The sequence below is a fragment of the Hoplias malabaricus genome, chromosome 9 (assembly GCF_029633855.1).
Source record: "Hoplias malabaricus isolate fHopMal1 chromosome 9, fHopMal1.hap1, whole genome shotgun sequence".
NCBI classification, from domain to species: Eukaryota; Metazoa; Chordata; class Actinopteri; order Characiformes; family Erythrinidae; genus Hoplias; species Hoplias malabaricus.
Window position 1 is genome coordinate 20840792 of NC_089808.1, and position 16665 is coordinate 20857456.

General features: G+C 38.6%; 1 protein-coding gene across 1 annotated transcript in view; it reads left to right on the top strand.

The window, feature by feature from the left end:
• Positions 1 to 16665, top strand: part of clstn2a (calsyntenin 2a) — a 274828-nt gene that overhangs the window by 231486 nt on the left and 26677 nt on the right. The window contains exons 9-11 of the mRNA XM_066681745.1: positions 6623 to 6785; positions 9874 to 10040; positions 10945 to 11093. Of these exons, the coding sequence (XP_066537842.1) occupies positions 6623 to 6785; positions 9874 to 10040; positions 10945 to 11093 (479 nt within the window). The remainder of the gene's footprint in view (positions 1 to 6622; positions 6786 to 9873; positions 10041 to 10944; positions 11094 to 16665) is intronic.

Sequence of the window (16665 nt, forward strand, 5' to 3'; positions counted from 1 at the left end):
ACTAATAGTACAAACAATTTAAATATACTTATAAAGGTACAAAAGTGGTTTTGTTCCTTATAAGTGTATATTATTCTCTTCTCCAAAAGGAGAAGTGGATATTTTCAATCTTTCTTTATAGAACTGTAAAAAATATATCAACACAATTTTACAGTCCACAATTATAATTGAAGAATGTAAATTTAATTTAATTCAGAATGTGTACCCTTAAGGGTACCACCACAGTCATAGCAACAGATACCACCACAGTGACAAATTTTCTGACAGCATACATATACCTATACCTAGTCAGTGCCTGCAACAACAGCAACTCATTTGGGATTGAAACATCATTTTTATTAGATGTACAAATAAGTTTGAAAGTGTTGTGTAATGTAAATCCCACTCTTTTGGCATTTTATGGTAAATATGACAAAGAGTTCCATCAGGAAATAGTGCTGCAAAAGTAATGTGCATTGATTTGTTTTGCTCTTCTAATAATATTATATCAAAAACTTTATATTAATAACATTGTATCAAAACATACGTGTGAGTTTTAGCTTAGATGATTTAAATATAGTGATTTCATAGCATGTTAAAACTTAAATTTAGACTTATATATTTTTAAACAATATGACAATTGTTACTTTTAATACTATGCCAGAGTATTAAGAAGAATACTATAAAACATTGGTTTAGTGTGTGTTTTCCCAGTATCTGTATTGGTTTCCTCCAGGTTCTATGGTTTCCCCCAATCCAAAAATTCTATAGGACAAACAGCTTTACAAAATCATCCATACATGTACTGAATGCCTCCCCACTCTGGGCTGTAGAGCCCTGAATCTCCATACTCTAGAGTTTTGCATACATTGGCAAGAGTATCCAGAACCATCAGTACCGTCATTATTAAAAGTGATGATTGATTAGTTGTACCTCCAGTCTGGTATAGTATGTCATCAATAGTTATTTAGAATGTGCACAAATGATTATGGCCATGTAGTACACATCAGGGCTTGAATATTCCTCCACATCCGACTACTACAGCATTGTGAAATAAAATTAGGGACATTTTCCGGGAGCGTATCTTCAAGAGTCTTATCTTAGAGCTTACCTTGGGTCTTCTTATCGAGTCTTGTTTACATATCTTGCAGAACTTTGAAGTCTTATTATCTTTACAAAACTGCAATCCTTGTATGAAGGAATCTTTAGTATTCCATAAGGTTTTATCAATACCTTGCCTACCTACCATTCCTTGGGAGCCCCTTTTTTTTCACAGAGGTTCAGTGTTGAATTTGACAGAGAATCCCAGAAACAAGCTCACTGCTTACAGTATCCCCCACTCCACTCTCCTTCATTTCCTTGAAGCCTATTTGTGGTGTAGTATTACCTTCCCTGCTGAGGCTGCCCTTAAAATTTAATAGCCCCTGCTGAATTGTTTCCCAACTTCCTATCATTTGCTCAGCAGTCTTTTGTTCGCAATGAACCACTGCTTAATGCCCTTCGCTAAATCATTTTGTAGCACTGTAGGGTGAGGTGAGGAGTGTAGAGATGGACACTGAGAGTCGGCTTTCTTTCTGGTTTAAGCTTTTATGCTGAAACTTAAATATCCTGTAAAATGATGCTCAATCTCTAGCTCTCAATATAGAATCGGAAACCCAGGGGTAGCTTGACGTAATCGACAAAAGTGCACTGCAGAACTGGCCAGTTAGAGTTCTCCTTCAAGCATGTTGAGCCTTGCATCTTGCCAGTGATTCAAGACATAGCCTTGAAAAATTCTCAGATTCAAGGGGTATATATAGCCCCTTCCCCTCAGCCCTACCCCTCTCTCTCAGCAAGAATTTAGACCCCCTAGGCAAAAGGAGAGGTAGGGTTAAGTGTTAGGGCTAAGGAAGGTAAGGCTCCTTTGGACTTTTGATTGTCCCTCCAAGAAAGAGCCGATTGTGGCCCATTACTCACCCATATATCAGCTGCCACTTACAAATGCTCAGCCAATCTCATGCTCCAGTGGCCAGCTCAAGTCAGAGCTCCCAGAGCCTTCCACCAACTCTGCCTATCAGATCAGACCCTAGACTATCATTTTATCCCCCTCTGTTTTTGTCAGGGACTAATCCCCCACCACCACCACCACCAATAACCCCACAATCGTACTGAAGTCATTTCCAGTTTCCTGAGTGTCTTGCCAGCAAAGTGACTGCTGTTATAGTTCTCTGTAGTGTGCCTAATTCCTCGTTGGACTTTTGGTCGATTTCGGAGCTGGGAAAGTGCCACCTGCAGCAGTAAGACACCGTGAGAACAGGTGGCATCTCATGAATCTCTCTTAAGCCTTTCTATCAACAGCCAAACCTGCACTGAAGGCTGATCCCAATTCACCTTCTGCTCACTTCTCCACTGCTACTGATGAAGGTCCAGCGATACATGGCTGTCATTTCCAGCTTTATTCCAAGTCCAATCTCACATTGCAGGTCTTGTATCACAATACTACTGTCTTGAAGAGATTCAACTGTTCCATACTGATAGTTCACACTCATCACAAGACACAGTGCTGCAGTAGAAGCCTCCACTTTTTTGGGAGGGATTGTCATGACACTTAAAAAAAAAAAAAGTGTGGCAAGGGGTCCTTTGAACAATGCCATAGAAGAACCACTTTTGGTTCCATAAAGAAATTCATTTAAAAATGCATCACTTGATTTTAAGGCTATTTACCCATTTAAAATAAACAGTGTAATTGTTGGAACAATTCTATGAGAATTCATAGAAAGGCGAATTCAGGAGAATTGGCATTCATCCACAAGAATATTAGTTAAGTCAGGTATGAGTAGGTAATTCACACTGTTAATTTCACAAAGGAGGACAGAGAACAACAGAGACTTGGCCAAAATAAATGGAAAGAAACTACAGAGGAGCTTCTGTAAAAGAAGAAATTACCCCAGGACTAAAAGAGTTTTAAAGAGTTTGTCCTTTTAGAACTTGGCTCCTTATAGGACTTTTTCCGTGTGGTTTTACAGAACTTTTCTTATGATTCTGCTCAGTATTTCCTTTCTCATTAGTGCCATGGACCAAGTTTATGTGAAGCCACTTCGGAATATTATCAGTCATAACAAGGTCTTTATAAATAAATTGAACTGAGTTTATGTGAAAGACATGGCTGTTCTATAGAAGTGCGCAAAGATTTCCCAAGTGAAAAGGAAGGAGCAGTGAATAGGAGCTTGATTTTCCCAAATTGGAACCTTAGAATCAGGGCCAGCTTTTCGGATTAGAAAATACAGGTGCACTGGCGAGTATGCCAGCCATCACTTTGATTCAGAGAAAATCAAGCCAGACATTCTTGTCCTGTTGTTTCCTGTCTGGTGTAAGGTAGTGAGTAACACCACTGATACAAAACAATATAAGGGACTGGGGCTCAACCCACAAAATCTTTTAAAACTAGATCAAATTTGATTTGTATTTGCTTTATGTGCATTAAGCAAGCTTCCATCCATTGGGGGTGCTGTTTCTCCAAATTCACTCAAGTTATTTGTTATGAAAACAGAGAGCAGTCTACAAAACCATTTCTGTAAACTGTTACAGACAACATTACACAAACACAATTCACTGATGTTATTCACTTTTGGAGTTGACAGGTTTATGGTTAAGTTTAGGGCTAGGATTAGGGATAGGTTTAAAATTTGGTAAATGGAAATGTAAACAAAAGGTTGGAGAATGTACTTCATCTCCCTTAACTTACTGAACTTTCGCAGTCCACTGGCTAGAGAACCTTATCTGTCTGTTTGTCCTTTTTTATCAGCTTAATCCATGACAAGGAGTCTCTCAGGAAGAAAGAGCAATTTTCTGTCTCCCTGTTTTATTCTCGTCCAGTCAAGACATTGTGATTACTCCTACCAGGCCACCCAAGTGGCAGATGATAAAGTGGATAAGGCCGCACCTAAAATTAGCTCCAATCTCCAGCTTAATCAAGTCCATAGCCAAACCTTCTGCTGGGTTTCCTGGAATGCCTTTTTTTCATATACCACTGCCTATATTTCTTTAAATGCCATTCTTGTACAGATTTCAAGAGTGATCATTTATTCAATGCAGAATTATCTGACATCAGGGGGTGGTTAATGGAAGATATAAGGTGGTCCTGCACATTATGGAAGTCTTGAGCAGATGGTCTTAAAACTTTGCAAATCAGTGCCTTATGTCCTGGCTATAAACCCAGACATGATATTATGATTATTTAAAATCTCACATTTTAATACTGACACCCACAGGTCAATATCTCTTTCACTTTTTTGCTATGAATGTCAGTGGAGCCACCATATTGATTTATAATTTCAGAAAATTACAAGTTATCTGTGATGGTAATCAGAAGTTCCATGGAACTGTGATATTATGGTTCTATTGGATGTCATTCCATCAATTTTATCTCACAGTCATTGGATGATTAAAAGTTCATTCTCAGTGCACAGAGGTCACTGCAAAAATGAAGGCGATAACTCAGTAAGTCTAAATGACTTTTAGTGTAACTATACGTAGGAATAAACAGCTGTAGCTGGTGTCCATCTTTATTTCAATGTATTCCAGCAGCAGAAGTGAATGATTATTTTCTGTAAAGGATTACATAATCATTCTGTCTTTTAATTATAGTTGTTGTTCATGCTGTAGAAATGTGTTTTGTGTCTTTGTTATAGTTTTACAATACAGTGCAGAGGTGCGTACAACCCAAGAGTGTACAGTACTGTAGCTGCCATTAATCTTTAGGAAGAAATCACTCTGAATACCTAATAGTCTTGTTCTGGAAATTTGTATGAACATCTATAAACATTTACAAACAGATTTTAACAGATATTCCAAAAGATGTCTGTCAAAAGGCTGCTTCATAGCTTAGTGTATATCACAGTGATACAGTGTTGGTGTCATGACAACCAGATGTCACCTGACATTGTCATATGCAAATCTTGGGCAACACTGGTCCACACATTAAGTTGAGATTCAAATTGCAATAGTGAATGCATTAACAGTAGTTGCATTGTTAAACATGCATTATTAATGTATAATGTGTAATGCAATCACATAGCTACTACAAACAACTAATGTAAAGTTTCATAAGGCAGAGCCTGTACGGCCGAGATGATTACAAGTTAGAAACACTGTACTCTGTTCCATTTTTGCATAATTTTAATTAAGCGTGAAGAGTGTACACAGGCGTTCCTCTCACACCAGGCATGTAATGAGAGTTCAGGGGAGTCATGTTAGTTAAAACATTCACAGCTGTCATGAAAAGATGTAGCAGCTTGAGAGATGTTTTTGTAGAAAATGTAGGATTGGCTTGAAATTATATAGCCAAGGACACACCTGATGATATTTCACCCTTCATGTTCACCTCTGGAGTTATATGATGTTCACTTTTACAGTTAGTCTGTTCTTTCTGAATTATCACTAATGTAATGATACCGGACAGCTAACAGTGCTTGGAGGAGAAGTGCCTATTTCTGTTGTGTAAACTAACAGATGGACAGCACAGTGACATTGCTGGTGTTACTCTCCCACAGCTCCAGGGTCCTGGGCTTCGGTGTGTTCTTCTTGTGTCTGTGTGGGATTCCTCAATGTATAGGCAAGTGGTTGTGAGTTCATGACCATGAACCACCCTACAAATTGGTTAAAAGTTTAGTCTGTTACTGTTGGACTAGAATGCCAGGCAAACATCTTTGGTTAAACCTGGCTTCAGATCATGTGGTGAATTTGCAAGTTGGCAAGTGACAACGTGCTGGCAAGCTGAGTGGACTGTAAACTAATTTGGACAAAATCACTTCTAGCTTTCCTGCTTTTGGCCCGGAGTGCATTTGGCATATTGACTAATCATTTATTGGCAAAGCAGTTACACATTGCAAGATGGGAATAGCTGCACTGAAATCAATTTTGCAAGTTAGCAACAATAACCAAGGCGGATGGGATTTGACAACCACTTGGCTGTTCGCTGGGACTGCGCGACGCACCAGTGGGAGACGAAAGTTGCAGCAAGAGGCGTCCGATATTATCTTGATTTTACAAATCAGTCTACATGTCTTGGACTCATAAATCTTTACTGCCCTAATGAGCATCTCATTCGAATTGCACTTCATTAATTTTCCAGCGGATGACAAGTGATTAATAGCAGTGCTAATAAGCACAAATTGATTTGAATCTCTGCTTTATTGATGCAAAGTTTCAAATGCAAAGCACTGATTCAATTTGAGGTTCGGCACCACCAATCGTTCCAAAGAACTTGTCAACAGGTTAATAAGTTGTATTAGTCCAAAAAATTAATAATGATTAAAAGTGATAATGTTTGTAACCATTGGCAAATTGTACAGATCTTCCCAAATAAGTGAAATTATGAAGGATTTGGCCATGATATTGCTCCAGTAACAACCTTTACTCTACTGAGATGTTACACTGCTATGCAAAGTTGATTGCATTCAGACACAAGTATACCTATCACTAATACTATTCCAGTCAATAAAAAAGGTGGAGCTCCAGAGCTGGGAAACTCCCCATAGTCCAATGTCGGGGGTAATGCTAGTTACTGGGAAAGATTGGCTTAGGTGCTAAATCAAGGAGTGTCCAAAAATCTTTGGTGGTTAATGTACATAATATACTATAAGTTTCTTTTATTTTCCCACAGATTTGTGATAAAGAGTGGCACTACTATGTCATCAATGTGGAATTTCCTGCCGTCACACTTTTTGTTGATGGAGTGACATATGAACCGTACCTGGTGACAGATGATTGGCCCATTCATCCCTCTCAGATTGATGTCCAGCTGACAGTTGGTGCTTGTTGGCAAGGTAAGTCTGAGTTGCAGACTTGATTCTGAGTTGCTAATTTGGATTTTAGTCACCTAGTCACAGCTTTATTTTATATACACAGTAAAATTGAATGGATTGAGTATTTATCTAACTATTGCTTTAACAACAAAATCATCCCACTTTGCAGTGTACGGACCTAACTTTTGGAAAAGTGTGTGGATGGTTGCAAGGGGGACAGTTAGAAAAATGTACATTATTGACATTTATTGAAAGTAAGGGGGTGGAGCCCACTGGTATACCAAGAGGTTAGCAGTTTATTTGGCCTCTATTTAATAGAACTCACCCAGGGTAAACAAAATTCCAAAGGGAAATTCATCCCTGTCAATTTCACAGTTCTGAAATGGGGCCCTTGACCATGTTAAAGCCATGAGAAATGATACTTCACTCCCTTTTTAAGTGATAAATCATTTTCTAATCTTCTGCTTTAATAAAAGAAGTGGTGAAAATGTGCACCCTTGCCGAGGACCTTGAGGTCCTAGCTTCTTTATGTTGAGCGGCATTTAGATTTCTCCACAAATGCACTGATTGCTGATTTTCTTCTTGTATTATTCTCTGGTGTTGACATGGTGATTGTGAAGGAAACCCCAGAGTGGGGATTAAAAGGCTTTGAATAGAGGAGAAGTTCGCTGGCTATTACATCCCAATGAATCTGGTCTAAGCTCCACTAAGCCGCAACTGATAACTTTTCAGGCTATTAGCGGGAGAGATTGCCTCTCGGACTCACTCCATTTTTCGTCCAACACAATCAACAATGTAATGACAAGCCACCTCATAATGGAAGTTGTGGACCATGTTCTTTCAAGCTGGCCAAATTGAGATGCTTATCGCTCTTCAAGACAGAAATGGAACCCGCTGTCTATTGTCTCCATGACACATCAAATAGGATTAACCCCAACTCCCTGCTAAGCTTAGTGCCACCAAAACCTTCAGTGCTACCTAAAGTATGGGTGGTTAAATTGTATCTCTGTGTTACCAGAAGGGTTCAAGGAAAAATTAAAAGTACACAATGTTCTATTTAACCCAGATGAGGACATTTGTGAGGTAGTGTAAGAATTTGATTGTATTCAACTATAAGAATCTGATGTTGGATGTTTTTTTCTGGATCACAAATTTCATAAAGATGTGGGATGGGGCTTCATCATTAGAGAGAACACGGTTCTACTAAGTTCCTTTAGTCCTTAGATTTCAGACTACCCTTCTTTTGGTCATTGGTTTGTAGTGTAGCTCTATGGAGATTATGCAGACTGAACCTAATCATATGTACCTGTGCTAAAATTTTAGGTAATTATTATGTAATTACTATGTACTCAATGTACTATGTACTATGTAGTCAATATGTAACTAAAATCACTACGGCAGAATTGAAGTGTGGGACCTCACAAAGACTCAGTTTGATGGCTGAAGTCCCAGTTATGAGCTGTTTTTTTGTGCTATATTGCTTGTTTTCTCTGTAATAAATCATGTGACAAGTTAGTTTGATAAACACACAAGCTATAAATTTGCCTTTGTTTTCTGTACAATTTCAGAAACAACAAAGATAGTGGCAGAGCAGCTGTCCCAGTAATGTCATCCTTTTTTCAGAGGGCAGTCACGAGCTGGGATAGGAGCGCTCCTCTGTTGTTTTGTCTGTGTCATAACATTTAATTGATAACATCTGTCTGGGAAATAATTTAAAAATCATAGGCAATTAAAGAGCTTGAGCGAGTGGCAGAGTTGGCTGCAATGGGAGCCATTAGCCCCTCTGGAGCTGCCAGCCCATCAGCAGAAAGACTGGAGCAGAAAAACAAACACATTGTTAAAATAGAGATGGGCCCTTTTATCCACACATATCCAGCCTGTACTTAATGTCCTAGAGATTGCTGCCATTAGACCCATCGTGTTCCATAGCTTTTTGTTCAAGGTGTCAGGGCCGTTTGGGGTAAGAATATAGAGGTTTTGGGGGTCTTACACCCCCTTTAATTAATCCACTGAAAGCCTCATGAGCTACACTACAATGACCCAGCAGCTGGTAGTCACCCATTTTCCAGGTTTGAACTCTACAATCCAGTGTTGCGGGTTTTTATACCACTCCAGCGCATGCTAGGCACTGAACATGAAGACCCAGAGAGAGAGAGAGATGGGAAGCAGGTGTAGCTGCTAAAAACTTCTATTTCTGTTGGCAATATATTTCTCTGCAGTTTATATTAACAGGTGTGAATGTGTGGGTGACTAGGTGAGTGTGTGAAAATGTGTTTGAGTGACTGAGTGAGTGTTTGATCCCCTGTCCAGGGTGTGTCCTTACATCCAATAATTCCAGGTAGGCTCTGTACTCATAATGACCCTGATGGATGGATGAATGAATGAATGAATGAATGAATGAATGAATGAATGATTAAAAGTGGTTAATGAACAATGGTCAGTCACAGGCTAGTGTTGGTGGAAAATAATTAATGCTTTTAAATGTATTTTATTGTTTATTTGCTTCATAATAACATGTAGGCATTTTCAGGCTGATGAAATTGAACATAAAAATCCAAGTTCTTTTCAAAGACATTTTAAATTACCATCTGAAAAGTCAAAACCCTGAAAAGGTTCCAAACCACGAATTTCACTTCTATTAATGCAACATTGTCAGGAAAAAAAGGGTCATGAACAGGTACATTGTTGTTCGATAAAGGTACAAACAGAATTAATGACCCTTCAAACATACAGCAGGGATCATAAAGTCCAGTCATGTATCTTGAAGGTACATTACATTCTCTTCTCCAGAATTAAATCCGAGTATCTGTACATTTACATCTGTGCAGTTTTAAATAGGCAAACAAAATGATATTTGGGGTTGAAATGAGAGTTATGAAAAATAATTCAACTACAAAATCAACAATTAACTAAAAAATGTGGTACAATTATGTTCCCCAATTAAAGGTATGCCATCCCATTGAGCGTCCTGCCACAGAGACAGTGAAACATATCACCACACTTTAAGAGTGTACAGCAAGTTCCCCCTCAATTACTGTTTGGTATTTCACACACTGACATTGAGCATTCTATTTGTGTGTGTGGGTGTGTGTGTGTGTGTGTGTTTCAGGAGGTGAGGTTACTACTCCTCGCTTCACACAGTATTTCCGGGGAAGTCTCTCTGGGCTGACCATTCGTCCTGGAAAAATCGAGACACAGAAGGTCATCTCCTGCCTGCAGGCCTGCAAAGAGGGACTGGACATTAACTCTCTAGAGAGTCTGGGCAAAGGCATCAAGGTGTATCCTCTTTCTCTATCTACCCCCCCCCCCCCCCCCCACCCTCTCTCTCTCTCTCTCTGTCTCCCTTTCTCATCAACGACACACACACACACACACACACACACACACAAATACACAAGAAAAATAAATATTAATAACATTAATTCCAACATCAAATTATTACATATAATGTATGGTGAATGTGTAGTATTTAATTTAGAATAGTACTTACAATTATGTTCTGGAAAAAGTACATATTAAATTAGATTTAAAATATCAGACATGCACTGTGAGGTGAATGTTAATATAATATAATATATCATTTAATTTCTGGTAAATATTGTCCTTAATACAGCAACACCATTAGTTACTCATATTGTTCTTGAAAAAAATAAATAAATTGAGTATGCCCTGCCCTGGAAATACAGCATATTTACCTGCCTCTTTTTTGTTGTTTGTTTGTATTTTTTATTTTTATTTTTTTACAAGCAATGTTTTTTTTTACAAATATTTCTTCGTAAATCTAACATAGATATGAGGCCTTTTGATTTCAGATACATGAAATGGCATAAAATGGCCTTGTAAACATATGGTTCTTGACCAAAATAATATAACATTGAAACAATACCACTACTACAGTGCTTGAAGAGCTTAAATGTAATAGAAAGATTAAATTAAATTCAAATAACCAAACAAAGTTTCCAATATTACTACTATTATATAATATATATATATAGACTGCAACTTTCTTAACCTTACACCCTTTGAACCATCTAGCAATGATTTCCAAAACTACTACACAGTTTTCAGAACAACACATATGAAATAACTTTCAGCCAATCAGACTGGGTCTTTGGGACTAGTTATGACACAAAGACATAGAAATAATAAACCCTGCATTATTCTCTCTCTCTTTTTTCAGTTTCACTTTAACCCTGCGCAGTCGGTGCTGGTGATGGAAGGGGACGACCTGGAGAGCATCAACACAGCCATGGCCAAAGTGTCCTACATCAACTCCCGACAGTTCCCAACCCCAGGCCTCCGCAGACTCCGTGTGACCACTACTGTCCAGTGAGTGGCCTTTCACACTGATACACCGAAAACAACAATACCTGTGTTACGGGCATGTCAAAATCTTAGAGCCACCTGGCCCTTTCACAATTGTCCAGTAAGAAATCAGGCAGTCCTGGGATGGAGAATGTTGCAATACAGCTGCACATGAGTTAATGAGCCAGTGTCCTCTGAGATGCTCATTTTTTCGAATCCAACACAAGTCTCAGGTCTTTCAGTGGTAAGTTCAAGCCAGGTCTCAAGTCTCTCATCAAGAGTCCAAGTCAAGTCTGAAGTCTATTATCGTTGAAATGCATGAATGCCTACTGCTCTACACATAACAATGCATTGCTATGTCTTATGAGTTTAAAGCATGTACCTTCTCAGAAAAAAAATTAAAGTAGAGGTATATTGTTGGTCATTAAAGATACAAACATTATAAATGTACTTTTAAAAGTATAACAGTGGTTTTAAAGTCCAGTTGTGTTCCCTGAAGGTATTACATTCTCTTCTCCAGAAGGAGAAGTGAATATTTGTAAACATTTATTATAGAATAAAATAAAATCACATAATTTGGTCCACATAATAAGTCCTGGAGATGAAATACTGGCATATGAAATCAACACAAGTGTAAAATCTACAACAGAATAATGTACCTTTATGTTTCTTACACCTTGAAGGTACCACCATAGTGACACTTTTTTCTGGCAGCGTACCTTCTGACAAGAGTAGCGATGCTGAGTTTCTATCATCTAAAGCTGCCAATACATTTCTAGGTTCTGTAAAAAAATGAATTAACACATTACATTTCCAGATAATTCACGTTTTAACAACACCAGTAATTTCATTACATATAAAGATTGTTCACGAGTCCAAAATCTCGAGCCCAGCTCTTTGAGTGACTGAAATGTCAGACTCAAGTCCCCATCTCTGGATTCTAAACAACATTCCAACTCCAACCCTTCTGAGAAAGATTGAATGATGATCTATAAGTACAGAAAGTGTAGTACTACCACTTCTAAGCCCAGTGCTGAAGTCTGAATACCTGTTGAGCATGGTAATCTCAATAAATGATGGAAAAAAATACAACTGCCGTTATATGTCAACAATGTTTACATCAAAAAGATGTTGGATTTTTGGGACTTAGGTCTTTCGTTCCAACCTATCTTGATGGTTATTCTTGTAATTCAGTGTTTTGTAGATTTTCCTACATCTTTTCTACTAAATGACTGTCAAAAACAAAGCACTGCTGTTTTGCAGAGATGTCATAAACAGTAGAAAAGGAACACACACACAATGCCTCCCACACACACATACACACACACATTTCAGCCTTGAAAAGCATGCTTAACAAACCCCAGCAATGTCTCCTTGCTAAAATTTACAATCCAGCCGCCTTCTGCATTGTGATGGCTTCATTTCCAAGCAGTTTTAATGCTAGATAAGACGCAATGAGCTGCGGCTCATTCCGTAATGATCTGGACCTGTTTCAGCTTACGTCACTGGGCATCTCACACATACAAGGCTTCTCCTTTTCATGAATGAATATGTTTTGCAATCTGGGTGCTGCATGAATGAATAAATATATAACTAACCCCACCTTTTCTAATCACCCTGGAGAATGACTTTCTCAATACGGCGGCTTTGAACCTGAAAATAGGTCAACGACTCATGGGCTTGTGTTTATAGGTGATGCCTCTTCATTATTAGACAACATTACCATGCAACTTAAGCTCATTTGCTGTGACTAGTCTTCTCAATGGATCACAAATCTCCTTTTGTTTACCAGATCGAAAGATCACAACTGGTATTAATTACAAATTACAGTAAAAACAACACAAGTGGATAGGATTTTCCTTGATTTCAAGACACTCAATAGAAATGCAGACACTACTCATACTAATCGATACACACACAGACTGGGGATGAGCCAAAGGGGTTGCCTAGGTTACCAGTAGCATCACTTTTGGACTACAAACAAGCTGCATGCTATTGGGCACCTATTGTGTTGTTAGTTTATTCATTGACTGGCTGGAAACACAATGTCATCAACCCTCCTCTGCTTGTGGTGTACCCAGCAAGCTGATTGGCTCTTTTTACTTTAGGGTGGGACTTATCTAAACTCCATGTTAAGTATTATGGGAACACCCGTTCATATTTCAAACAGTGATATGTCTCTTTATTTATAACATTTCTGCTTTAACTGCACACAGCACAGACCCTGAAAGTGTCCCAAATAACCTTTTAACATGTCCTGTGGCCCCAAGACAGTATTGTGTTGATCCATGTGCTGTTTGACATCCAGCAGTCATCAAAATGCATTGATCTAGTTGGCTGAGTATTGTCACAAGTGAATTGTACGATGCATGCAATTGGTCTGTGAATTTCCTGGAGTGCTAAACCTGTACCATAACTGCTAGAAAGATTAAACCACTTAAAAAAAACTCTGTTCAAAATGAAATAGTTCTCTATCAGTTAGAGGTCCAGGTTTGGACAGGACAGTGTCTGTGTCCGGACCTGGAGCATGTTCACCTTATTAGTGACCCCTGCCCTAGAATGTTGGAGCACCATGCAGTAACTTGGTGATGAGGAGTTATTCAGAACTAATCAATTTATCACTGAGTTGATAAGGTGACCATGCTCTATCCCAAGTGTAGGCTGGATTACCTTTCTTTGGGGTGAAAAAGCACCTTTCAGTACCTTTGCAATGAGTAACATCATTACATGGCCCAAGTGATTCAAACAAATCCACAAAGCAGTGTTCGGCCACAATAACAAGTAATTTCTGAAACAGCCAGAGAGGGTCTTTGAGCATATTGGACAATATCAAGAAAATGTTGGACTTTACATTAGCTGTTTTCATGTTCTTAGTGTCTGTACTTGACAAAAAACAAAGGTGTTTTTGCATTTACAAAAAAGTGTAGGTGTCCATGTAAGAAATTGTAATGAGGCAGTTGCTCTCCGTCTTTGTGGCAGCTCTTAATGGGGTAGCTTCCATTAGGAGGTGACGGCTAGCCTGCCACACTGTCTGAAGACAAATAGTTCCAATGAAACAGACTGTCCTAGAGAGCTGTTAAGATTGTGTGGCTTAACGGGGCACAGCTTTAAAAAACACAGGAAAACAATACAGCACCACACATTACTGGACAATACTGTCCAGACCTTGTAGGAAAAACTGCCCATGCAATCCAGTGCAACACAGCATAATACAATATTAATGGATTTGTACCTTCCTGGGTATTTATAGGCTCTAATATTTTTGCCCAGCCTAAATTACCAGCCTCTGGTCTCAGAAATGAACATTTTCCATGGCTTTCTAGAACAGATACATATAGGGCAGGGCAGAGGTTTGGGAGCGGAAAGTTGCCGTTTCCATCCCCTGATCCGGAAGGGAAAAGTAGGGCCATGGGAGTGAAAACAGGGTGGTTTCTCATCTTTCAGAATATTACCATATTCAAGATCAATTATCAGTTAAAATGATATAAATCCTCCAACTGTTGTACTGAATAACAGTGAAACTGCATTCTGTCAAGTGAGGTACCATCACCTGACATTGTTTCTCCCTTTTGGTCATATAAAATTAACCACTTTTACCTAGGGAATGGATTCTTCCAGGTCCTGCTCCAACCTGCCTTTGGCAATGACTCTCACCTGCAGCGACTCAGAGACTCAGAATCTGCAAAGTCCTCTGTTTTTGACCTAAGCTTTGTCTATGTGTTTTTTTTTTTTACATTTATTGATTCATAAGGTTCATCAGTGGCTGCCTTGGTTTTGACATTTTAACCCTTGCCTGTCGATTTGACTACGATTTGAAGCACAGCTAGAGTTTCCTAGTATTACTCAGCATGTGTATAATGTTAGCTCACCTGCAGGAGCACATATTAGATATATATCTGATGATATTTGATGGTGAAAAGGTTGACCTGCATCTTCATAACACATCAGTCATGTTTACCATACTGTTTGATCAGGTGTGACCATAATACTTAACATGGTGTCTATTGATTAATAGACAGGATCTACAGAAACTGGGACTAGGACCAAAAAATATGGAAAACTTAATTTTGGTAAAAGGGGAACCTCTGAACATAAGGACCTAGAGAATCAGACCCCTATGTATGTTTATTCCCTAGGAATATAAGGAGTTATGGAACATAGGACCCCAGGAATACACTTGCTCCCTGGAAACCTAGTGATATATCTCTAGATATTCAGATTTTAAAATTCCCTAGACATGTTGCTTTAGGGTTTGAGGCAACATTACTTCATAGCAGTACCTCCCTGTGAAATTTGGACCTTGGATTATATGAAACCCTGACAGTGTTGGGCTCTAGAAATGTACAACCCTGGGGGGACAAGATCCAGTGAACATAGGGCTCTAGGAATATAAGACCCTGAGAATGTAAGGCCCTGTGACTATAAAACAGAAACATATGACCTTGGGCATGTCCTTGAAAACAAGAACCCTAAAAATTTAGGACCATGTTACAACTGGGAAATTATTATTCCCTGTTGCAACCATGGAATTATAAATCTCTGTAATACAGAACTCTGGGAACATTTAACTATGGGAAAACCGAATATTGGAATTATAAATCAATAAGAAAATTCAGCCTTGGAGTGGTAGATGCCTGAAATCTCTTGGAATCTGGAAGCCAAGGCATACAGAACACTCAAAATATCAGTCTCTGTTAACCTAGTGCATTCTGATAGTGTCTGGGAACATAGTTCCGAGGAAATATAGGTATATGAGAATAGAAATCCTGGGAATAGCTCTGAAAGGGAAAAGAAAAGTCCCTGAGATACAGGACCTTGGAAACATTGGACCCCGAGCATTTAGGGCACTAGAAACATCAATCTTGTAAATATTTGCTATGTAAATTAAGAACCCAGGAAACATAGGTCCCTGGAAATATTGGTCCCTGGGAACATAGGAACAGCTTCATAGAAAACAAAGCACAGGATCATTCAGCTCGGAACATGTAATAGACTTACATTTTTTCTTCCCCTAAAAAGCTACACTATCAAAGATATATGAGTTACTGCACATCACAACAGCCCATCAGTGCGTTCTAACAGAGAGGGAGACTGTACTGTTGATGTGAAAGTTTGATGGCGTTATCAAAGCAATCAACTGGGCATCATCTCCCTGCCTGCTCTCTCTGATCTAAGACTTAGTCCTCTTTTCTGTCTCCTCTCTGCTTTTTCCATCTCAACAGCCTTATCTGTGTGACTATATCTTGCTGTCTATCTCTTTTTTATGTTGGTCCAAAAATAAGCCAACGGAAGTCTATATTTCTTTGTTGCGGCTGAAAAATAAAATTAATCTCTGATATCAACGTGATTAGATTAGATAGATTTTTTTTCACAAATGTATGGCCTTTTAGTCCAATTCAATCCTGTTAGTTTGATAACAAAAGTATCCAAAATTTCTTCTGATATCAAGGGTAGCAATAAGGAGTTTACTTTCTACATAAACCTACCTTCTACACTTTTAAAATGGCTATAGAATAGGAGTTGGAAAAATGCTGTGAGGAATTAATTATATTTGCCATATGGACTTGAAATGATTTTGTAAATATTTGAGTAGAGA